Source organism: Callithrix jacchus, chromosome 6 (assembly GCF_049354715.1).
Source record: "Callithrix jacchus isolate 240 chromosome 6, calJac240_pri, whole genome shotgun sequence".
Lineage (NCBI taxonomy): Eukaryota > Metazoa > Chordata > Mammalia > Primates > Cebidae > Callithrix > Callithrix jacchus.
This window is the reverse complement of record NC_133507.1, coordinates 116,913,229-116,939,374: the sequence shown is the minus strand read 5'-3', so window position 1 is coordinate 116,939,374 and position 26,146 is coordinate 116,913,229. Positions and strand designations below refer to the sequence as shown.

The 26,146-nt window shown below is 37.3% G+C and overlaps 1 protein-coding gene and 1 pseudogene across 9 annotated transcripts in view; both read left to right on the top strand.

Annotated features, from left to right (window-relative positions):
* The window catches only part of DNAH7 (dynein axonemal heavy chain 7), a 391,865-nt gene that overhangs the window by 66,461 nt on the left and 299,258 nt on the right, over positions 1 to 26,146 (top strand). For all 9 annotated transcript variants that reach the window (XR_013519014.1, XM_035305175.3, XM_078328052.1 and 6 more), the window contains 5 exons: positions 547 to 622; positions 5,740 to 5,865; positions 12,982 to 13,101; positions 22,567 to 22,750; positions 23,549 to 23,728. Coding sequence is in view for 8 of the 9 variants with exons in the window: in XM_035305175.3 (XP_035161066.1) it covers positions 547 to 622; positions 5,740 to 5,865; positions 12,982 to 13,101; positions 22,567 to 22,750; positions 23,549 to 23,728 (686 nt within the window). In the remaining variant the exon portion in view is untranslated. The remainder of the gene's footprint in view (positions 1 to 546; positions 623 to 5,739; positions 5,866 to 12,981; positions 13,102 to 22,566; positions 22,751 to 23,548; positions 23,729 to 26,146) is intronic.
* LOC118154435 (transcription factor E2F3 pseudogene) lies at positions 23,999 to 25,417 on the top strand (annotated as a pseudogene).

Here is a 26,146-nt window from a genome sequence, read left to right as displayed (position 1 = left end):
TTTAAATCATCTCCAGATTTTTTATACTACCTCATACAATGTACATGCTATGTAAATTGTTGTTATACTGTATATTTTTATTTGTATTATTTTATTGTCTGTTTTCATTGTTTTTTCTGAATATTTTTGACTCATGGTTGGTTGAGTCCATGGATGCAGAACCTGCAGATACAGAAGGCCAACTGTATGTAACTTTCCTCAGTGAAATAGAACTACTGCTATCCTGTATTGTGGATGTTCAATTCAACAAGAATATTTTTGGTGGAATAGCTATAAAGGAAAATATAATATTAAAAGCAATTATTCCTTTCAAATGAAAGAGGAGGGACACATTGTGTTAAGAAAGGGAACATATATCCTCAAAGACACAGACATGATACAGTTTCTTGTAAGATTTTTAAAAAATCTTCTGTTCATAAATGCACAAATTGCTCATTACTAAACAACTTTAATTTAAACAGTTAATAGAACTAGTTTTGCAATTGCTTGGAAATATACTACAATTAATGTAAGTTTATATATCAGAATTTTTTAATTTTCTTTTAGTTGATTTCGTTTTAAAAGATCCTAGAGAGAAAGAAGATGATAAGAAGATAGATGAACTTCCAGCCCATCGTGCTGAGTAAGTGATCAGATTTCTCTAAGAATGTTGACTATGTGACCGTGTCTGTATATGTTTATATATTTCTATACCAATTATATTTTCTCATATATATGTTTATAATTTATATATAAATAAATGTATATGTGTGTATGTATATATTTCATATACAGGCATGCCTCATCTTCTTGCACTTTACTGTACTTCACCAATACTGTGTTTTTTGTAAATAGTAGGTTTATGAGAGTTTTTTTTTTTTTTTTGCAACTGAAGGTCTTTGTCAAACAAGTGTATTGGCATTATTTTTCTAACAGCATGTGCTCACTTTGTGTCTCTGTCAATTTTGTAATTTGTACAGTATTTTAAACTTTTTCCATTATTATATCTCTTATTATCTGTGATCAGTAATATTTGATATTACTATTATAATTAACTCGGAAAGCCACAAACAGAACCCATATAAGATGGCAAACTGTGTCAATAAATGTATGTGTTCTGACTCTTCCACCAACCAGTCACTCCCCCATCTCTCTTCCTCTCCTAAGGCCTCCCTAATTCCCTGAGACAGAACAGTATTGAAATTAGGCCAGGTAACCTAAGATGGCCTCTAAGTGAGTTGCATATCTCTTACTTTAAACCAAAAGCTAGAAATGATTAAGCTTAGTGAGGAAGACATATTGAAAGCCAAGACAGGCCAAAGTTAGGCCTTTTGCACCAGTTAGCCAGGCTGTGATTGCAAAGGAAATTGTAAGTGCTGCTCCATTGAACACATGACTGACAAGAAAGCGAAACAGCCTTATTGCTGACATGGAGGAAGTGTTCTGGAAGAAGATAAAACCAGCCTTGATATTTCCTTAAGCCAGAGCCTAATCTGGAACAAGGCCCTAACTCTCTTCAATTCCATGAAGGCTGAGAAAGGTAAGGAAGATGTGGAAGAAAAGTTTGAAGGTAGCAGAGGTTGCTTCATGAGGTTTAAGAAAAGAAGCTATCTCCATAATGGAGCAAGGGTTGAAAAATTATTGGGTTCTGTGTTAGGCTGTTCTTCTGTTGGTGTAGAGAAATACCTGAGACTGGGTGATTTATAAAGGAAAATGGTTTAATTGGCTCACGGTTGTTCAGGTTTTACAGGAAGTATGGTGCTGGCATCTGCTTGACTTCTGGGGAGGCCCTGGGAAGCTTACAATCATGACAGAAGGCAAAATGGGAGCAGGCAACTCACATGGAAAGAGCAGGATCAAGAAAGGGTGAGAGGGAAGATGCCACACACTTTTTTAAACATCCAGATCTCGTGAAAACTCACTATTATGAAGACAGAGCCAAGGGGATGAAGATAAACGATTTGAGAGAAATCTGCCCCCATGATCCAGTTACCTCCCAAAAGGCCCCACCTCCAACACTGGGGATTACATTTCAACATGAAATTTGGAGGGGATATACAAACTACATCAGGGACTATGCTGGTACCTGGGTGATGGGAACAATTGTTCCCCAAACCTCAGCATCACACAATATACCCATGTAAGAAACCTACACATATACCCCCTGAATCTAAAATAAAAGTTGAAATTATAGAAAAAATTTTGAAAGGCTATATCTGCCAAAGTGATTTCTCTGAGGGATCTTGGCAAAGTGAATTGAAAACTTTCTGGAAGGGATTCACTGTTGTAGATACCATTAAGAACATTTGTGATTCATACAAGGTGGTAAAAATATCAACATGAGCAGAAGTTTGGAAGAAGTTCAACCCTTATGGATGACTCTGAGTGGCTCAAGAGGAAGTCACTGCAGATGTGTTGGAAAGATGTGTTGGAAGCCAGAGAATAAGAATTAGAAGTATAGCCTGAAGATGTGACTGAGTTGCTGACATCTCATGATAAAACTTGAACAGATGAGAAGTTGCTTCTTATGGATGAGCAAACAAAGTAGTTTCTTAAGATGGATTCTATTCCTGATGAAGATGCTGTGAACACTGAAATGACAATAAAGGATTTAGAGTATTACATAAGCTAGTGATACGGCAGCATCAGAGTTTGAGAGGATTGACTCCAATTTTGAAAGAAATTCTAGTTGGGTATAATGCTGTCATATAGCATTGAATGCTTACAGAGAAATCTTTCATGAAAAGAAGAGTCAACTGATGATGTGGCAAATGTTCTTCTTGTCTTATTTTTAAAAATTGCCACAGCTTGATCAGTTAGAGGCCATTAAGATCCTCTAATCAGCAAAAAGATTATGACTTGCAAAAGTCTGAGATGATTGTTAGTATTTTGTGACAATAAAAGTATTTTAAAATTAGGGTGTATGCATTTTTTTTTCCAAGACAGGGTCTCACTCTGTTGCCCAGGCTGGAATACAGTGGTGTGATCTTGGTTCACTGCAACCTCTGCCTCTGGGGTTCAAGTGATTCTCCTGCCTCAGCCTCCTGAGTAGCTGGCTTTACAGGTGTGCACCACCATGCCCGGCTAATTTTTGTATTTTTAGTAGAGACCAGGTTTCACTATGTTGGCCAGGTTTATCTCGAACTTCTGACCTCATGATCTGTCCATCTTAGCCTCCCAAAGTGCTGGGATTACAGGTGTGAGCCACTGCACTTGGCCTCTTTTTTTCTTTTTTAATTTTTGAGATAGAGTTTCTCTCAGTTGCCCAGGTTGGAGTGCAGTGGCATGATCATAGTTCAGCGCAGTCTTAACCTCCCAGGTGCAAGTGATCCTTTCACATCAGTTTCCCAAGTAGTTGGGACCACAACAGCATACCACTACACCCGGTTAATTTAAAAATTGTAGAGAGTCAGTCTCCCTATGCCCAGGCTGGTCTCAAACTCCTGGGCTCAGAAACTACTCCCGCTTTGGCCTCCCAAAGTGCTGGGATTGCAGGTGTCAGCCACTGTGCCTGGCCCTACATTTTTTAAAAGATATAATGCCATTGCATACTTAATAGACTACAATATAGCATAAACATACATTTTATATACACTGGGAAACCAAAAATTTGTGTGACTTGCTTAATTGCAATATTTGCCTTATGGGGATGGTCTTGAACCAAACCTGCAATATCTCTACTGTAAGCCTCTATATAACTAATTGTTCTTATGATCTTTGTTTATGTATGTATTTAAGTGTAATGTTACATTTATGAGTTGATGGATTGATAGGTAGATGACAAAACGTAGACAGATGGATGCTAAGATGGTTAAAAAGTAAGTACTTGGTGGAAATAATTTGATATAGGGTTTTTAAAAGTCCCTATAGCAACTAGCACAGACTTTAGATATGGTAGGGACATAAAAGCTTGATGGCACAAAAACACATTGGGAACATTGCCGAAGATATATATTGCAGAAGAAAAGAATGCCTTTCAGTTTACGTGGATTGAAATACAGAACACAAAATGGGAAAATCTACTTGCTGTATATTTTCTCTAATGATAATTAATATTTAGGAATAAATCTTAAATAGTTTGAAGGATGGAGCTTATATGATTAACCACTTCAGTTTTATGTTCTTTTGTATCATTTTAAAATGCCCCAAAGGCCAAGCTCAGTGTCTCATGCCTGTAATCCCAGCACTCTGGAAGGCTGAGATGAGCAGATCACTTGAGGTCAGGAGTTTGAGACCAGTTTTGGCCAATGTGGCGAAACCCCATCTCTACTAAAAATACAAAAGGTAGCCTGGCATGGTGGTGTAAACTTGTAATCCCAGCTACTCGGGAGGCTGAGGTGAGAGAATTGCTTGAACCCAGGAGGCGGAGGTTGGAGTGAGCTGAGATTGTGCCACTACACTACAGCCTGGGTGATGGAGTGAGACTCCATCTCAAAAAAAAACAAACCAGAAAAGCCCCAATTATTTCCCATTCCACACATACACACACAAAATGTGTTATGTACCCATTTTCCCATATCCTCTATGGAGAACAACTTTTCTCCTGGGAACGACAAAAATCATCCTTCATAATTGCAAAGGTGGTATAGCAACACATGAAAAATCGAATTAAACTTACTATATAATAAAACAAGACTATGTATTTAAAATCAGTAAGAGTACAAAAGTTATACACATAAAATATGAATGTTTAAATATATTCTGAAAGGTGAAGATAGCACATTTCAATATATAAAAGATTATTATATTAAAGTTACAGGCGTTACAGAATACAGTTGATCCTTAACACAGGGATGAGAGCCACTGAGCCCCTATACCACATATAATTTTTAACTTCCCCAAAACCTAACTATTAATAGCCTACTGTTCATTGAAAGCTGTACTGATAGCATAAACATTCAATTAGCACATTTTTGTGTGTTATATATATAACATACTGAATTCTTACAATAAAGTAAGCTAGAGAAAAGAAAATATTAAGAAAATCATAGGAAAGGTAAAATAAATTTAATATTCAGTAAGTGGAAGTGGATCATTGTAAAGGTCTTCATCCTTGTAATCTTTACATGGTGGTAGTGATAGGAGGAAGAAGAGGAAGTGGCAGGGGTGGAGGAAGGGGAGAAGGAAGAGGGTGAGGGAGAAGGAGTTTGGTCTTGCTGTGGGAGTGTGGGTAGCAGAAGCGGAAGAAAATCCACATCTGCACAGTTCAAACCTGTGTTATTCAAGGGTTGACTATAAATGTGTTTTCAAATAATATTAGAGAGTGTGATTTATAAATGATGTTTAAATATTAACAGAGGATAAGTTCAAGGGGGTTTCTATAGTCAGGTTGGACTATATCCTTAAAATGTTTTAAAAATGAAAATAAAGGAGGAATTTTAAAAATCCAGGGAAAATTAAAATGTATATCCTGAAATTAGAAGATAATCTTTGAGGATGTTTATGAGAGATAGCTGGCTGTTGTTTCCATTTGTTCATTGTAAGTTATTTATGAATTCAATAAGATCAAGTATTTGGAGACAAATTAGTTACATTTGTATTAAAGATGTAAACCTAATTTCAGAATCATTATTATGAAATTATACTAAACCATAAAATATATGATCTTTATATATTTTTAAATGCAATGGCTTGTTTTGTTATGTGGGATGAATCACATATTTTATTAAAATTAATTCATTATTACCCAAGTGTACTTACTATGAAAATACTTTCTTTTGACTTCAAAATAAGGTAATTGAATATTTTCTTTGTTTTCAGAATGGAAATTCTGCCAAAACCTTGGAGGAAATCTTTTTTAGCTGCAAGCAATTATATTAGGGATCATTTGAATGCAATGAACCCCACAATGCTGGCTGTACTAAATTTGTGGCACAGTAATTTTAAGTGAGTATATGTGGCCCTACAGAGCTTTTTCAAATATAGAGGGAAGTTGTTTTACCATATTTTAATTATTTCTTTTACTACTTTTGACTGCAAAGTAAAACATTACTATTTTTAATGTAAGTATTCAAACATAGTTTTAAATAAACAACATAGACGTATATAGAGTAAAAAGTGAACATTGCTTTTCTAAACTTTTAAAATTCTAAATTTTTGTGAGTACATAGTAGATGTATATATTTATGGGGTACATGAGATATTTTGGTAGAGGCATGCAGTGAGTAATCACACCAAGGAAAGTTTGGTGTTCATCCCTTCAAACATTTATCCTTTGCATTACAAACAATTCGTTTATACTCTTTTAGTTATTTTTTAATGTACAATTAAAGTATTATTGACTGTATTCCTCCTGTTGCACTATCAAATACTAGGTTTTATTCTAATTATATATTTTATTTTACCCATTAATGCAATTCTGCTATTAATGGACTCTGATGCATTCTTCAGCATGTTGGTTGTGTTTTTCAACTCTAGAATACTTATTTCAATCTCTTTGTTAAATTTATCTCGTAAAATTCTGAATTCCTTCTTTATGTTATCTTGAATTTATTTGAGTTTCCCCAGAACAGCTATTTTGAATTCTCTATCTGAAAGGTCATATATCTCTGTTTCTTCAGGATTGGTCCCTGGTGCCTTATTTAATTAAGTTCATTTGGAGAGGTCATATTTTCTTAGATGGTGTTGATGCTAGTAGATGTTTGTCAGTGTCTGAACATTGAGGAGTTAGGTGTCTGTTGTAGTCTTCACAGTCTGGGCTTATTTGTTCCTGTCCTTCTTGGCAAGGTTTTCCAGATATTTAAAGTAACTTGGACCCCAAGCCCCATAACACTGTGGTTTTTGCAGACTTGTGGAGGTACTGCCTTAGTGATCTTGGATAAGTTTCAGAAGAATTACCAGGAGGATACGCTTCCTTCTTTACTTTACTTTCTCCCAAACAAATGGAGTCTCTCTGTGCTGAGCCACATAGAGCTGGGAGTGTGGTGATGCAAGCACCTCTGTGGCCACCATCACTGGGACTGCAATGGATCAGACCTGAGGCCAGCACAGCACTGGGCCTTGCCCAAGGCCCTTCCCTTCAGGATAGCAAGTTCCTCCAGGCATGTCCAGAGATATTCTCTGGGAGTAGGAATTGGGGTCAAAAACTGTAGCAATTTACCTTATGTTCTGTCCTACCACAGCTAAGCTGGCACTCCAACCACAATACAAAGTCCTTCCTGCTCTTCCTTTCCTTTCCACAGGCACAAGAGCGTCTCCCTGTGGCCGTTACCACCACTGGTTTATGAGGGGTTCTGCCAGGCCACTACCAGTGCTCACTTAAAGTCCAAGGGCTCTTTCACCAGCTTATGGTGAGTGCTGCCAGGTTTGGGACTCACCCCTTAAGTGATTGGGCTCCCCTCTGGCCCAGAGCAGGTCCAGAAATACTTTCCAAGAGCCTAACCCTAAGGGCCTGTTTGTTGCTCTGCTCCACTGTGACTGAGCTGGTACCTAAGGTACAAGTTCCCTTTACTTTCCCCCCTGCTTTTCTCAAACAGAAGGAGTCTTTCACAATAGCTACAACAGCTGGTAATGTGCTTGGTCACCCCTGAAGCCAGCATATCTCAGAGACCACGACCCTCAGAGTACTTCCTGGGTATCGCAGTTGGTTATTCAGGGCCCAAGGATTCTTTGGTCAGCAGATGATGATTCCTGCCAGGACTGTGTCCTTTCTTTCAAGGCAGTAGATTCCCTTTTGGCCCAGGGGTGTGTCCGGAAATGACATCTGGGAGCTAGCGCCTGGGATAGGGACCTCACACCTCTGGCGCCTTGTCCTGCTGTGACTGAGCTGGTATACAAATGCAAGACAAAGTCCTCTTTACTCTTTGCTCTCCTCTCCTTAAGCAGAAGGAAGGAGTCACATTTGTTGTTGTGAGCTGCACTGCCTGGGGCTAAGGAAGGGATGGCCCAAGTACTTTCTTAGCTGTGTCAGCTGGTGTCTGCCTAGGTCACATGCTACCCTGGCTCACTGGCTCTGAGCCCAGCCTAACCCTAGGAGTTGCCTAGGAATTGCAGTCCTTGGGTCCTAGACCACCTTTCAAATTTACCTGGGACCTTAGAATACTTCACTCTGCGGTGGTGAGGCTTGCCAAGAAACTGAAGTTCTGACCACTGGGATGGCAATTTCCCACCTGCTAGGGCTGGTCCAGATTTTCCCTCCATGCACAGGTGCTGGCTGAGCCCAGGAGGGCTTCAGTCTCTGCTGTGATAAGGCAGCACTGAGTTCAAAGTAAAATCTCTCAGTCACTACATTCTTCCTCACCAAAGTGCATGGATTCAGTCTTCGTGCCACTGCTAGGGGATGGGAGAGGGGTGACATCAGCAGTTGAAGACTGCCTCTCCTGCCCTCCTCAATGTCTCCTTCAGTAGTATGATGTTAAAACCAGATACTGTGATTGCTCACCTAATTTTTGTTTTTCTGATGGTGCTTTTCTCTGTGCAGATAGTTGTTAAAATTTTGTGTTCCAGCTGGGGGAATGAATGGTATAGGCTTCTAGTCTGCCATGTTGCGCCACCTCTGAACATTGCTGTTTATCTCTGTCCCAGTTCACCTCCTCCTCCCCACCCAATCACCATGCATATTTTAATGGTAATCACAGTTGAGGGGCTGAATTATCATACCTTGTCTTAAACTGCACTGAACATTAGCTGCTCTAGTCTTCTAAACAGTTAGGAAACCTAGCAAATATTGCCAAGTGAATGACATGAGGTGATGCTCCTTTGGTGTTGGCCATTGTCTTGCATTAGCCTTTAGCTGGAATGTCTTAGAAATGAGCTTGGGAAAGTAGGGCTGTGGCCAGTTTCTTCCCATCTTTTCCTGGCTCCTTAGGCAGCCTCTCTTTTTAATAGCCTGCCATCTGTTGCTCCGCTTACCCTCAGAGGAAGGAAGGAAGGAAGACTTTAGGTGCCAGTGAGAGGCCACAGAATGACCAGGTGGTAAAATATGTGCATAAGTGTGAAGGCAGGAGGCAAGAGGGTAACAGGCTGGGAGAAGACCACTCCCCTCATCCTCCAGACTACCTATGCTTGGAGCCAACCCTGTTAGGTAGGATACTGAAAATGTACTGGGCTTTTTATTATTTTTACTACCCCCAAGCAGAGAGGCTCAGGGGAGAAGCAGACCTGCAGCACAGGGTCTCCTTTGAAGTTTCCCAGCCACAGTGTTCTTAAACATTTTATGAAAAAGCAATATAAAAATTCCTTACTGTTGCATCTGTCTTCTAAAGATGACAGCAGCTGGCAGAGCTCATCCACCTCAGCCTAGTTAGCGCTAACATTACGGCTACGGGAGAGTGCCCCTTATTAGCAGGTTCCTCCCCCGGAGCTCTGTACTCTAGGCTGCTTCACAGTCTTCTGCCCACCTTACGCAAATAAAGTCGGGGGTGCACGGACTGTTTCTTAGCCCATTCCCTAGGAAGCTAGAGGGGACAAGGAATTGCTTGTCAACTGAGACATCTGAGAGGTAGCAGGGAAACGCAGACGTAGGAAAAGCAGCAGCACAGCAAGCAGCAGGTCATTTTCTGGGCACAGTCATTAAGGCATGTGGTCATGGTGAGGAGGATTCTTAGGACCTGGCTGGAGTTGCTACAGCCACCTGGGGACCTGGTCTGTGCCTCTTGGCCTCTCTGTCACCACAAACCTAGAAAGGGGCAACCTGCCTGGACTGCCAGTGACCAAATGGGCACTCCAAGGCATCTTAGTAACTCTCCTGCCCCAGGCCTCTGTGGGCAGCAAGAAAGCTAGCGCTACCTGGGATAAAACCCAGGAGGCAACATGCAACTTTCCCTTATACTTCAGGGAAACAACAAAAAAAAGACAAGGCCAGAAAGGCCGATCCTGGAAGTAGGAAGTGACAACTTGCATATTAGGAAGACAATCACAATCAGCCACTTTCCTTCCCCGCTGGAGGCACCCCTCCAGCAGGGAAGTTTGTCAAGGAGATGCCGCCACCCGATCATATAGATGTTTGCTGACCGGGGGTGTTATCCAAGAACCGTCCCTTGGGCAGCCTCCAGTCTCCTCAAGGGGGATGGAAGGTGCTGCTGGCTCAACAGGGCCAACAGATGCAGGACCCTTTAAGGCTGGAGTGAAAGAAGGCAATAGCTTTTCTATAGGAGGAGGAAGGTTCCATTCCCTCCTTATCCTCACTAGAAAAAATCTCTTCCTTATTCCCCATAGAAGGGAATAAAGATGGGAGAGAAGTCTCTCCCTGTGTTCTGGTTTCTGGTTTTCCTTCTCCTTTAAATCTCTGAATTTCCTTTAGGAGGAGAAGATGGGCAGTTTGACTCACTGCAATCTGGCAGATAAAGAGGTTACAACACTGAGTGTACCAGTGCCCAGGTGGTCAAAATAGTAACATGAGTAAAATGACCTTGCTTATATCTTCTTTTCAGGCAGTGACCTACCTGCTCTCATAACTCTCAATCTAAGAGTCCTTGATCAGGAAACCAATGGCATTCTTCCTGAATTAAGAGAATAACCTTGTGTAGAGCTCTGGGCTCTGCAGTGCACTGGATATCCTTAAGTAGCTGTTGCACTGTTTTAAAAAATACTTTGTGCTCTTTGTTCATTTCTTAACCCATGTGATAACCTAACCCCTGATATTTTACACATATGTCTTGTCCTCTTGATGGGAGTCAGAACTGTCCCTTACCGGGATTCCCTGAAAATTGTTAAGCTCTTCACCTTCACGCTAAATTCAAGGTGATCACATCGGGGGCACCAGTTGCAGAGCTTATAGCTTACAGTGAATGCCAAGAACGAAGTACTCAGTTCCAGCTGAGCAGGGCTGGGGACAGCTCTTCTGAGAGAATCTGCCCTAGCACCCAGCCACCAAGTATTTATTGAAAGGGCTTGTGTTAATTAGAAACATCCACTAGATGGCCATTTGAGATGGGTTACTGAGGACCTGGGGCCCTGTGCACACTCAAACTGCAATCTCAGGAGGCTGTTTTCAGCATTTCCTTATCACACCACAGACACCACTCCTTGTCCTGTTTTCAGGGTTAAGTAGTTTCATTCCCATGTACAAATAACATACACAGTGCTTCAGTATTTTTCCATGCCCCAACCTCAAATGGCATGTACAGAAGCTTAAATATGTTGCCATGTGCCCCCTACACAGAAAAGGAGGATTGGCAAAAGCAAAACGTGTTCCTGAGAAAGGGAAAGTTTCATGGGAGAAGCAAGAAATGTAGATACTTCAAGTGGAATTTGTGTGGGAAACTTGGTCTTGGTAAAAAGGGAGAATATTGGTTTTGAGAACCAGAGAACAAAGGTAGAGACTGACTTGATGCTGAGTCCAGAGTATTGGGCCAGGACTGTTGAAATTCCTCCTACCTGAAAATCAGTGACAGGGCTAAGGATCAGAGTGGGTTTCAGCTTGGGGTGAGCATTAAGTGACAGTTGTGAGGGCAGGAAGGATATGTGGCTGACAGATGGGCCTAAAAAATTCACTTCTGATTGGATATGGGGAGATAAAGGATAGGAAGAGATCAGAGACAATCCTGAGTTTCATGGTCTGGGTGATTTGGAGCTATTTGGTTCTAATAGAAAATTGAAATGAAGAAGTTATTTTGGTGATTAGAAGACTGATCATCATAAAACTTTTTAAAGAAATTGTGTTTGCTAACCAAATTGAAGCTAATGCATAGTGAGTAATACCTTTTTTCCTGATACTTTCTATTGTCTTAAACCAATGATTTTAAACTATTGTTCCACTGCTGGGTAATTGTAGGAACCATCCCGCGAAAGCAAGAACAGTGTCTGGTAGTATTTTTTCTGTCTTCTTTATAATTTAGCCTATTGACCAAATGGGCAATATTATTTGCAGAGATTTCATGGGAAAGTTATTGCACTATGTAAAACTGTCAATCTCAAAACATCAAAGATGGAATTCTGTGCTTCAAATTCTGTTTCAAATTGAACACTAAGAAACTAAGGAAAATTGGTCTGATGGCTCAATGGCAAGGTGAATTTCAGAGATTGTACCCTTGCAACTACTTTTTATTCAGGGCTATTTCACACCACATGCATCTGTATCCTGATTACAGCTGTAGTTTAAAAATGTAAAATAATGTTGAAAGCATTGACTAAGAAGCTAAAAAGAGATCAGATTATGTTTAATATGTGCTATTATGCTATATTTTAGAAGTATTTTATTTAAAACATTATATTGCTGAATTATGCAGAATAACACATTGGTTCTCTAGCAGTGTTTATAGCTACTTTGTGCCTTATGTATTATTAATGTCATGTACAGAGTGCATTATAACTTAGATGACTTTTAGCTTGTAGAAGAAATATAAATAAATAGATTTGAAATGTGTTTTGTTTACTAACCAGTATTTGACATTGGTCATTAAGGAAACATTAAACATGATGTTTTTTAAGAACATGATGACACTAATGCTAATATTATTCTTTCATTTTAGTTAACCTGCCAGAGAAAATACTTAGCTGAGTAAACTGTGTGTACAACAAAGACCTATAACACTATAGTCAAAAGAGGGATTGTTTCAAAAGTTGTTGACTCCAGTAATCCCTGTGTTCTTTAAAAAAAAAATCAGACAGGTTCAAGAATTTGATACACTGGTTCTTGATTAGATGTGAGACTTCTTCACCCCATGGCTGCCTGAAGTTTAGGGCTGCTTTCTTTTCAGAGAGGGGACAATTTTTCTTCTCAGAGCAATGGATCCTAGAAGCATTGAGCCCTCACTTTTCTTGTTTAAATAATTATAGTTTAAAAACAAAAACCAGTCGGAACTATCCATCATATCTCAGTTATTACAACTTAATTCTATTTCACAGTGAAATTACATGTTTTATTGTGTTCCTATTGAATTTAATTATATGAATTACTTTTAAAATGAGAATATCTTCTGTTCTTTAACATTTAATTTTATGGAACACAATTTTTAATGATTAAACCTAGGATTATGATATTTTTGAGAAGGGACCAATTAGTAAAATATTAAATACCAAAAAAGTCATTTTTAAGTTACTGTTTATTTTTATCTCTTGCAGAAAATTACGTTTAGTTGATATCGAAGAATTTCATAATCGCCGTGATGCATTAGAGTTGTCAAGTTTTCAGAACATTATTATGAAACACATGGAATCTACCAAAGAAACTCTACTTAAAAGGTAAAGATTTGAAATTTCATGTGGGAAAGCATCAGTTTAAAAATGTCACTGGTGGACTACTGCATTTTAACTGCTTTTAGAAAATCCCATTTTAACATGTTTTAAATCATTTTTATATGAATTAAATATATCTTTAATTATATTAGTCTAATATTTGTCCAGATGCTCTATACAGCATAGATTGTGTAGAAACTAAAATGTTCATGACAAATGGTTACTTTTTTCCTAGATGTCTGCTTTGTACCTGTCCTTTGAGAGGGCTACTGAATACCATGAGGGAATGGTTACCTACTCATTATTCACCAGATATTCATTTGTCATCTACTGTTAATACATGCTAGGCTCTGTACCTCCTTTCATTTTGTTTTTGGATGGGGAAAGCAGAAGAGTTTAAAGAATGATTAGGTGGCGAAAGTATATCGTTTCAATGACTTAATCTCTCTGGAAGGCAGACCTATCAAATGATAATTGAATATCTCCTTGGATTAGCTCTTCAGAATGGAATAGCCACATGTGATAATTCATAATGATAACATAAAAATAGAAAAGAGGTGATAAAATGAAAACACATCATTAACTACAGAGAAGAAAGTGACCTCTTAAAGACAGACAGTATGCTTTGAAATAACTTAGGAAAATTGTTTCTATCATGGGTCACTAAGTTATTATAAACTGGACATTAAAATTAGGTCAAATTTAAGAAAGCAGAGTACATAAAACTGCTGGCATAGTTTCATGGTTTCTAAAAGTTACTTAGATATCTTCATAATTTGAGATTAAATGTTTCCTTTCTCTTACTTGCTTCTCCAATGTGTTAGAATCAAATTATTTGTCTGATATTACTTGAAAAAACTTTAGCCTTTTATATTAGTATTTAGTTAACATAAAAATAGAAAAGAGGTGATAAAATGAAAACACATAATTAACTACAGAGAAGAAAGTGACCTCTTAAGGACAGGATACAAATAAATTATGTTGATCTGTAACTTCTGGGTTATACCCAGAAATATATTATCACTGTAAATTTTAGTTAAACGGGTGTCAAATTACAGAGTAGAGTACAAAACTTTATTGAATTATTTTTCTCAGAAATGTAGATTGATTAGCTGAATCTCTTGATGTTTCCTGATTATCAGAAAAGAACTTTCTGACCATGCTTTAGGTAGTGAGGCAAAAGGCAGAGCATCAGCTCACAGAGGAGAAACAATTAGCAAATGATTAATTATGACTTCTATCCCAAACCCAAGTGCCTTTTTGTTGTTCTCATCTTACACTTTTACTCACAGTTCCTGGTATATCACCCAGACTTCTGGAAAGCCACTTTTCCTGTGCTGCTGTGTTTCTCTAGTTCTTCTTCCATTTATCTTTTTCTGGCTTTACTTATTATTCCCTACAAGTAGGGTTCCCCAGGTCTTTGTTGTTCTCTCCTTTATATTCTCTTGATACTTTCATGATTTCATCTGTCTCAAGATACTGTATTCTGAGCTTTAGGCCTTTCTTACCAATTTTTTAAATTGATACACAATAGTTGTATATATTTATAGGGTACATATACTTACGGAATATTTTGATGCATTCGTACAATGAATAATGATTCAATTAGGGTAATTAGCATATTCATCACCTCAAACATTTATTATTTCTTTATGTTGGGAGCATTCTAAATCTTCTCTTCTAGTTATTTTGGAGTATACTATAAATTCTTGTTAACTATAGTCACACTATGTTGCTATCAAACACCAGAACTTGTTCTATCAGCTGTAGTTTTCTATTAACCAACCTCTCTTCATCCTCCATACCATCCCTACCTTTCCTATTCTCTCTTAACCACCATTCTACTTACAACGTCAATGATGCCATTTTTTTTTTTTAGCTTCAACATATGAGTAAGAGCGTGTGATATTTGTCTTTATGTGCCTGGCTTATTTCAGTTAACATGATGTCCTCCAGGCTCATCCATGTTGCTGCAAATGACAGGATTATATTCATTTTTATGACTGAATAATATTTCATTGTGTATCTATATATACACTACATTTTATATACTATATTTTGTGTACATTTTATATTTTATTTACATTTTATATACTACACACACACACACACACACACACACACACACACACACTGTATTTTCTTTATTCACCCACTGATGGGCCAGGTTGATTCTGTATTTTGGCTATTGTGAACAGCACTGAAATAGACATAGGAGTGCAGATATCTCTTTGATATATTGATTTCCTTTCTTTGGGATACATACCCAGCAGTAGAATTACTGAGTTATATGGTAGTTGTAATTTTAGTTTCTTGAGGAACCTCCATAGTGTTCTCTATAGTGATTTACAAATTTGTGTTGCCAACATGTATGAAAGTCCCCTTTTCAGCTAGGTGTCTCACATCTGCAATCCCAGCACTTTGGGAGGCTGAGGTAGGTGGATCACTTGAGGTCAGGAGTTTGAGACCAGCCTGGCCAGCATGGTGAAACCCCATCTCTACTAAAAATACAAACATTAATTGGATGTGGTGGTACATGCATATAATCCCAGCTACTCAGGAGGCTGAGGTAAGAGAATCGCTTAATCCTGGGAGGCGGAGGTTGCAATGAGCTGAGATTGCACCACTGCACTCCAGCCTGGGCGGCTGAGTGAGACTCTGGCCCAAGAAAAAGAAAGGGGGTGTGGAAGGAGGAGAGAGAGAGGAAGGAAGGAAAGAGTTCTTTCTCTGTATCTTTGCTAGCATCTGTTAGTTTTTGTACTTTTGATGGTAGCCATTTTAACCGGAGTGAGGTGATATCTCAGTGTGCTTTTGATTTGCATTTCCCCGATGAATTGGAATGTTAGGCATTCTTCATATACCTGTTGGCTATTTGTATGTTTTATTTTGGAAAATGTTTGTTGAGATTATTTGCCCATCTGTAGTGAGATTATTTGGATTTTTGCTGCTGTTTGAGTTCTCTATGTTTTCTGGTTATTGATCCTTTGTATGATGAATAGTTTGCAAACATTTTTTCCCATTCCATAGGTTGTCTCTTTATTTTGTCTAGATAATTTCCTTTGCTATGCAAAGCTTTTTAGCTTAATGTTATCCTGTTTGTTAATTTTTGCCTTTCTTGCCTGTGCTTTTAGGTATTCCTCAACATGTCTTTGCCCAGACCAATATAATACTGAATCTCTTTAGTTGAATGTCTTGTCAGCAGCTGAATCTCAGCATTTTCATAGTAATGCTTATTCTCTTTCCTCCAAACCTGCTATTCTTCCTTTTGTGAACCATTCCTAGGCCAAGTTGAAAGCCTTGTGACTTTTTTTGGTTCTCTTTTTAAATTTTATGTAGGAAAACATGAAACTTTAGTTCTGCTTCCAGCAATACCCAATGTATTGCTATTCTTTTTTTATTGAGAAATAATTCATTTATCATAAAATTCACTATTTTAATGTGTACAATTCAGTAGTTTATAATATATTCACATGGTTATGCCACCATCACAACTAATTATAGAATATTTTCATTTTCACCAAGCAGTATAGTTTAGATGTTTTTCCCCTCCAAATCTCATATTGAAACATAATCCCCTGTGTTGGAGGTGTGGCCTGGTGGAAGGTGTTTGGGTCATGGGAACAGATCACTTATGAATAGCTTGGTTCTGTCGTCATGATAATAAGTGAGTTCTTGCTCTGAGTTTACACAAAATCTGGTTGTTTAAAAGTGTGTGGCACCTTCCTCCTTGCTCTAGCTCTGGCCACAATGACATGGCTGTTTCCCCTTCACCTTCCATAATTATAAGTTCCTGAGGCCCTCACTGGAAGCAGATGCTAGAACCATACTGGTACAGCCTGTAGAATTATAAGCCAATTAAACCTCTTTTGTTTTTAAATTACCCAGTCTCAGATATTTCTTTATAGCAACATAAGAATGGCTTAACACATCCTAGAAAGAAGCTCCGTACCTGTTTATTCACCCACTGATGAGCCTGGTTGATTCTGTATTTTGGCTATTGTGAATAGTGCTGCAATAGACATGGGTGTGCAGATATCTCTTTGATATATTGATTTCCTTTCTTTCCATTTCCCATTCTTCCACCCAAAGGTGCCTGGTAACTATACTAATATACTTTTTGTTCCTATGAATTTCTCTGTACTGGACATTTTATCTCAGTGAAATGATACAACATGTAGTCATTTATGCCTGATTTCTTACAGGAAGCATAACATTTTCAAGATTCATTCATATTATAGCATGTATCAATATGTCATTTTTTTCTCATAGCCAAGTAAGATTTCATTGTATGGATATAAAACATTTATCCAATCATCAGGTGATGGACATTTGGCTTGTTTCTACTTTTTGGCTGTTTTTGCTATGAACATTTATTTTGTGTAAATACATTTTTTAATTCTCTTGGGTGTGTACCTAAGAGTGAAATTGCTACATTGTATGGTAATTCTAACTTTTTGAGGAATAGCTGCACTGTTTTCCCAGTGACTATAAGATTTCACATTCCTAACAACAATTTATGAGAGTTCCAGTTTTTCTACATACTTTCTAACACTTGTTATTTATTGTTCATCTTTCTGCTTGTAGCCAACCTCATGGTTATGAAGTTGTATCTCATTATGGTTTTGATTTGCATTTCCCTAATGACCAATAATGTTGACTGTCTTTTTATGGGTTTATTGTCCATTATTTATTATTGTTGGAAAATGTCTATTCAAATCATTTGCTCATTTTTTACTGGATTATATGATATTTTATAATTGACATGTAAAATATCAGATATTTTGTTGTTGAGGTGTAAGAGTTCATTGTATGTTCTGGATATTAGACCTTTATTATATGATTTGCAAATATTTTTCCTATTGACAGTGTCCTTTGAAGCACAAATATTTTTAATTTTGATGAAGTCTAATTTATCTGTTTTTTTCTTTGGTTGCTTGTGCCTTTGGTATCTGCTAATAAAGATGTATTTGAGACTGGGTGATTTATAAAGGAAAGAGGTTGAATTGACTTACAGTTCCACATGGTTGGGAGGCCTATGATCACCATGGAAGGTGAATGAACAGCAAAGCCCTATCCTACACGGTGGCAGGCAAGAGGGCAAGTGAAGGGGAACTCCCTTTTATAACACCATCAGGTCTCATAAGATGTATTTACTGCCACAAGAAGAGCATGGGGAAAACTGCCCCTATGATTCAGTCATCTCCACCTGGCCTCACCTTTGACACATAAGGATTATTACAATTCAAGGTGAGATTTGGGTGGGGACACAGCCAAACCATATCAGTATCATATCCAAAGCCACCTAGATTTATCTGTCTACTGGTGTGTTCTATAAAATATAGAACTAATCATTCTATAGTTTTAGCTCCTAAATTTAGGCCTTTTTGACCATTAAAATGAATTCATTTTAACTTATATATGATCTGAGGTAGGAGTGCAAATTCATTATTTTGCATGTAGATATCTGGTAGTCTGAGCACTATTTGTGCAAAAAACTCTTCTCATTGAATTGTATGGGCATCTTTGCTGAAAATCATTTGACCATATATGTGAGGGTTTATTTCTGGGCTCTCTTTTCTGTTTCATTGACCTATTTGTCTTTATGCCAGTACCAAACCGTTTTGAGTACTGTAGCTTTGTAGTAAGTTTTGAGATCAGGAAGTGTGAGTTTTCTAATTTTGTTCATATTTTTCAAGATTATTTTGGTTGCTCTGCGTCCTTTGTATTTCATATGCATTTTAGTATCAATTTGTCCATTTTTGTAAAAAAGCCATTGGGATTTTAATAGGGAATGATTTAATCTGCACATTAATTTTAGGAGTATTGTCATCTTAATATTAAGTCTTTCAATTCATGAACACAGGATGTCTTTGGATTTATTTAGTTCTTCTTTAATTTCTTTCAACAGTGTCTTGAAACATGTTGAAAGAAATTACAGACCTAAAATACATACTAAAAACTTTCAGTATAAAATTAAAAAATATAAATTAAATCAAAAATGTAATACTTATATACTGAAAGTTTTCAATCTTTTCTAAGTATTATTTTTTCTAAGTATTATCTTTTCTAAGTATTATTCTTAATGTTATTATAAATGGAATGCACTTCTCAATGTCATTTTCAGATTGTTTATTGCTAATGTGTAGAAATACAACTGAATTTTACATATTGATCTTGTATTCTACAACCTTACTAAACTTATTTATTAGCTTTAATAGATTTTGTATGGATTCTTTATGGGTTTCTTTTCTCTATTTGTGGATGATATAAGTTTACTTCTTCCTTTTATATCTGGTTATGTTTTTTTCCTTTTCTTAGCTAATTTCCCTGGTTAGATCCTCCAGTACAATGTTGACTAGCAGCAGCAAGAGTGGATATGTTTTTCTATCATGCAGTATTAGATTTTGTAAAATGAATTTTGAATCTATTGAGATAATTGTGTGATTTTTCCCTTTTATTAATATAGTGTATTATATTGATTTTCATGTATTGAACAAACCTTGCATTCCTGAGGAGATAGATTCTACCTGATCATGGAGATAGTCCTATTTTTTTTGTTGTTGTTATTGTTGTTTTGACAGGATCTTGCTCTGTCATCCAGTCTGGAGTGTAGTGGTGTAATCTTGGCTCACCCTCTGCTTCCTGAGTTCAAGTGATTCTCATGCTTCAGCCTCCGAGTAGCTGGGACTACAGGCATGTGCCTAGCTAATTTTGTTCACTTTTGTAGAGACAAGGTCTCACTATGTTGCCGGCTGGTCTCAAACTCTTGGACTCAAGCAATCCTCCTGACTCAGCCTCCCAAAGTGTTGGGATTACAGGCATAAGTCATCACATGTGATCATATAATCCTTTTTATGTGCTTCTGGATTTGGATTGCTAGTATTTTGTTGAGGATATTTGTGTTTTTATTCATAAGGGGTATTGGTCTGTAGTTGTGTGTGTGTGTGTGTGTGTGTGTGTGTGATGTCATTATAGTTGGTATTTATGGTAATAGTGGCCTTATAAAATGAGTAAGAAAGTATTCTTTTCTCTTTTCCTTTTTTGTTTGTGAATTCTTTACAAACCAAACATTTGGTTTGGTGTTAATTTTTTAAATGCTTGTTAGAACTACCAGTGAAGCCATCTAGTCCTGGCCTTTTTTTCTGGAAGGTTTTTAAATTATTAATATTAATTTGATCTCTACTTGCTGCAGGTGTATTGCAATTTTCTCTTTGTTTTGGAATCAGATTTGGTAGTTTTTGCCTTCCTAGACTTTGTCTACTTTTTTTAGATTATCTCTTGACAAATGTATATTATATCCCTTTGAATTCTATTTCTGTAAAGTAAGTATTAATGTCTCCCCTTTTATTCCTGATTTTAACAATTTGAGTCTTCTCTCTTTTTTCTTGGTCAGTTTAGCTATAAGTTCATGAGTTTTGTTGATCTTTCAAACAATCAACTTTAGGTTTGTTGATTTTTCTCAATTTTTCTACTTAATTTTTTTTGTTTGGACTTAACATCTTTATTCCTCCCTTCTTCTTCTTGTTTAGTTTTCTTTTCTTGTTATAGTTTCTAGTGAAATTATATGTTATTTAATTAAGATATTTCTTTTTTTTGAGACAAGGTATTTTGTTATAGTTTCTAGTGAAATTGTATGTTATTTAATTAAGATATTTCTTTTCTTTCTTTCTTTCTTTTCTTTTTTTTTTTTTTTTTGAGACAAGGTATCACTCAGTTGCCCAGGCAGGACAGGAGTGCCGTGGCATGAACATGGCTAATTGCATCCTCGACCTCCTGGGCCCAAACCATCCTCTCACCTCAGCTTCCTGTGTAGCTGGGAACACAGGCACATGTCACCATGCTGAGTCTGAGAGAGAGAGAGAGAGAGTGTGTGTGTGTGTGTGTGTGTGTGGCGGGAGGGGTGGGTAGAGACAGGCCTTCACCATGTTGTCCAGGCTGGTCTTGAACTCCTGGACTCAAGAGATCCTCCCAACTTAGCCTTCCAAAGTGCTGGGATTACATGCATGAGCCACCACGCCCAACCCTCTCTTGTTTTTGACATACGTGTTTACAGCTAAAAATTTCTCTCTGATCACTAATTTTGCTGCATTCCCTGAGTTACGGTATGTGGTGTTTTCATTTCCATTCACCTTGTTTTCTTATTTCCCTTATGATTTCTTCCTTGAGTCATTGCCTATTTAGAAATGTGTTGTTTAGTTTAGACACGTTTGTGAATTTCTAAGTGTCCTTCTGTTATTGATTAATGATTTTGTGTGATTTTAATCCTTTTACATTTGTTGAGACTTATTTTATGATCAACTATTTTTGATCTACTCTCAAAGCATCTTGCATGTGTATCCCAGGACCACTACTCTTGGCAGGCCCTCTTTACCTCCTATATAGCCTATTGCAAAATCTGAATAACTGCCATATTCCTTTGTCTCTGGTATCTTCCTTTTTCAAGCCTAGACTACAAACCACTGCCCGATGAATCTTAAAATACTCCCCAGTTCAGTGCCTCCCTTTTGTTGACAAAGTAAGTCCATATTTCTTAATATGCCTTTTAAGATTTTCTGCAATGTAGATCTAACTTGCCTTTTCCATCCTCAGTTCTGAAAAGACTTTTTCCAGTTCTGCAGACTTAAACTAACTTCATCTCTTGCCTGAACTGGACCTTCCTTCGTGCATATCTTCCTGCTTTCTATTTTATTGTCTCTATTTTAGACACTGAAATGATCAGACAACCCTACCAACTCCATTTATTTTTCCTTTTTTTAAAAAATTGTACTTTAGGTTATCTCTTAAGGAAAGCAATATTAATATTTTTAAATTCTGTAGTGTCAGAGAGTGGTTTTATAAGTTGAAAACTTTGCTTGTTATCATGATGTGCCTATATATGAAATTACACTGTTATCCTTTTATTACAAGGACACATACACATTTGACACTTTGTTTTAGATCAGACACCCTTTCAAGATACCCCATTAAGGGGAATGAGAAAATAAATACCTGATTTTGTTGATTTGTATTGTTAAGTCACTTTAAACAGATATAATAGCATAAAACAACCAAGTGTATTTAACATGGTATAAGCCCTCCCTTGGTTAATCAGTTATTCACATTTTAAATTTAAACTAACAAATATATTCCCTAGAGAACATTTAGGAGATTGGAGAAGAGTATTTTGTAATATCCAATAAAGTTAGTTCTCATATTTCTTCAAAAAGTCAGGAGTTATAGTTCCAGGAGTTAGAATTATGTCTTTCTCACAGCATCACATCACTGAGTCATTTTCTATTGGCTAAGATTTAAAATTTCTTTTCCTATAAGTGAAATATTTTAGCACTTACATTTCAGAGAGTGGGTAATATCATTTAGCAATAAACTTCTCTATGAAGACCTTTGGATGTCCAGAAATTACTGTTAATGCTTAGTATTAAAGAAGTAATTCACTGAAAGCATTGACTTTTAAAAGTCTTTTGTTCTTTCAAGGTGGTTGCCAGAAGTGCAGAATATTTATTACCAAGGTAATAAAAAAAAGCATTTGCCAACTGGTGACAGCAGTGCCAAATTGGAATCTTTTTTCAACTGTGCTGCTGCGCTTATGACTTTACAGCTACAAGATCTTGCTTTAGTCTCCATGCAAGATTTCACGGACTTAATTGCACAACCCCCAGTAAGTATGGTTCAGTTCACCAATACGTATTTACATATTTATTTATTTTCAATTCTTTCAGAGAGGAAAATAATATCTTTATCAGTGAGAGAACAGAAAATGCATCTTTAGACCAATTACACTTTAAAAAAGTAAAAGCATCAGCCAGGCATGGTGGCTCATGTCTGTAGTCCCCACTAGTCAGGAGGCTGAGGTGGGAGGATCACTTGACGCCAGGAGTTTGAGGCTGCAGTGAGCCAAGACTCTGCCATTGCACTTCAGCCTGGGCAACAGAATGAGACCCTATCTCAAAAAAAAAAAAAAAGTTAATGTCAACCTGCATGTTTAGGAGATAGAATTCTCATGACTCTAGGTGAATATTAGTGAAAATTCACGTAATTGGAAAATTTGGGTTATGAAGGGTGGAGAAAGTTACCATGAGGTAACTTTTGCAGAGAAGAACCTTTTCTCTCTCTGGAGGAAGGTCCTGTTACAGTGTGAGCAGGGCCTTGGAATTGGAGTGTTCTCTGCTTGGGCTCTATCTTATATGATTCTAGAACTCCATTGCTGTGCACACTTGTTTTACTGGGACTTTGACCCTGTAGTTGACCTGTAGGCCCAATGGATACTGGTTACCATCAGCCGTAGCTCAGAATCACTCTTGCTGTTTTTATTAGAGTTCTTCCTTGTCTTAACTATCTGTGTCATAAGAAGAAGTGTGGGTTCCCATGTATTCTAATTGGGACTGGTGTACTAGTTAGTCAATTGTAATTCATATGTATGTATATATTTATACAAAATCTTTAAATTTTTTTGCAGGATTCTGTTAGAGCTTTTGAACATCCGGGTTTCATCATGAGGCTGATTCTTGATAAGGACACCATTAAATTTGAACCTGAGTTTAGTGACTATGTAGATATCTTTGTAAATGTTTATGATGTCATGATTAAAGCTATCAGTTGTGTGCCAAGAGTTGAGACAAAATTATATTCCAAGTGGGTAAGTAACAAGGATATTAAGATTGCTTGAATTTGCATAATGATATTCACTTAAAGTAACTTCTGAAAGGTGTAGACAGACATCCTCTGCTTCATAGAATATAAATAGCCTTGTAATACTGGCTTATAAGAATGTTTTGCTAAAAAACTACCATTTCCCAAATGGCTTCTCTTAAAATAAACCTACGTTCCTAGTCTAGTCTTCTTTGGACTTAGCTGAAAACTTTATGAAGAGAAGGGATTAAAGTTGTGATCAGGTTTGAAGCAGCAAATGAGTGTCTACTGCAGCTCTTATACCATTTCTGGTAAACTCATGCCATGCTGCAGTCCTCCTTATGATTTTCCAGCTCTATAAAACTGTCCTCGAATTTATTACCTCCTCATATACCTTTTTCCATAATAGTGAGCTCCTTTGCATTTTCAACTCATAGATCTAATCTACATTTCCATAGAAGTTACTGCAATCTAGTATTTGAAATGAGAATGTCTGAAAATTCTTAAACTTGTAATATTTTCTAGTTTTGTAAGTCCAATCAGTAGCTTTCTTCTAATTTTTCTGTGTTTAAAATAGTTTATACATATTTTCTGTATACAAGATAGTGTAGGAAACTAGTGTGTAAAGAGTGAGTAAAGGCTTCAGTATTAATAAGGTCAATACCTACATAGGTGCAGCCCATCTTGAGGGATAGAATATACTGGTACCTTTAAGCCCTTCCCCTTTGTTCCTTCTTGTTTATCTCCTTATCTTTCCATCTTTCAGTGAAAGAATCACCATCCTAAAGTTTGGGGTTTTCTTAATTTTGAAAAATAGACTTACTACTTGTTTATTACTAAACAATTTGTGTTTAGTTTTTCCATGTCTTTGTATAAGTGGAAGCATCTAAGTAATCGATGATTTGCTTATTTCACTTAAAATTATGTGAAATTATCCATTGGAAGGACACTATCCTTTTTACTGAGTTTCCAACTCTAAGTTCAGTCAGGAAGAGAAGGAATGAGATGAACTGATCCAAAGTGCACCCTGGACCTCAAACTGTAACCATGGATTCAGAGATTTAAAGGTTAGCTTATGTTATGTATCAAGATATTTGAAAACTTAGTGGCCTTAAAGACCAAAGTGTATAAGTTGTGAGAGCCCCTCCAGAAACAAGACTTGAAGTGCCTGACTCAACAGAGAGCCTACAGATACATTTGGCAAGTACCCAAGGACCAATTGAGGTTTACTTCTGTCCAGAAGAGATGGAAAAACACACTCCAGTGAAAACAACCAACCAAGATCACAGTGGGAATATCCCTAAAGCCAATTCGGAAGACTTGGATTCAACCAACTCAGGACAAAGCAGTTGGTCAATTTCTATAAGCAAACCTTTCTCCCTTGGCCTCTCCAGCCGACTTCTTACAGCAGACTGAGGACTAAATTCCTTCTAACCTGGAAGGACTGATTGTGAACTCAGTGCTTTCCCCTGCTGCAAGAGGACTATCTCCTGAGCCATGGGAAGAAGGAAGGCATCAGTGATCTCTTTGATGCTGATGATTTATAAAAGTTTTCACCAGTGGAGACCAAGTATAGTTGATTATGCTTCGTGTGAATTCTCCTTACAAATCAATTTTTTTTTTATCATGGGACCAGAACGTCTGTCATGCAATGCAGTCTGTTCCTACATTTTCTTCCTCCAAGAAATTGCCTTGAAGTAAACTACAGACTTCAGAAGAAAGCTGACATTTTATTGAATTTAAAAAAATAAACAACTTGTCTCAAATGCACAGTTGCAGGCTCCCTTGAGAAGACTCTGCTTTGCTCCATGCTCCAAAATCTTCTTGATAAGTCAGCAAGTGAGAAAATGTGCAATCAGATGTTTCTTGCTCTTTTTCTTCCTCCCTCCCTTCTTCTCGGATTGGCTTGCTGTGCCTGACAGATGGGCTGTAGAATGGGGTCTGGCCACCTGGCCCACTGGTAAGCAACGATCTTCCTATTAGCATTTCAAGCTGTGCCTTCTCCACAGAATGTATGCTTTTGGGGTATGCTAATATGGAATGGAACTGCGGCAAATGCAAACTTGAAGTCATGCAAAAATATGAAATGGACTTCAGCTCCTCTTAGGAATATTTAAATTACTATCACAGTTCAATTTCAGCTATGGACTGTGTGTCCCAGTAGGAGAGGACACAAAACTCCTCAAAACCTTTAAAACCTCCATAGCCTTTAGGATGAAGAACCTGTTTTCAGATATACTTGTTGCAGTTACAGAAGCCTAGTAGAGTTCTGCCACTCTAAGCTGTTGTGGATTTTTCTGTCTCCATAAACTACGTCCACTCCCCCATACCCAGCGTATTATTTGTGAGTTTCCAGTTGATTTGCAGCAAATGCCTACTTAGTTCTTTGTAGATTGTTTTAGACTTTTAATTTTTTTAGCTGCCA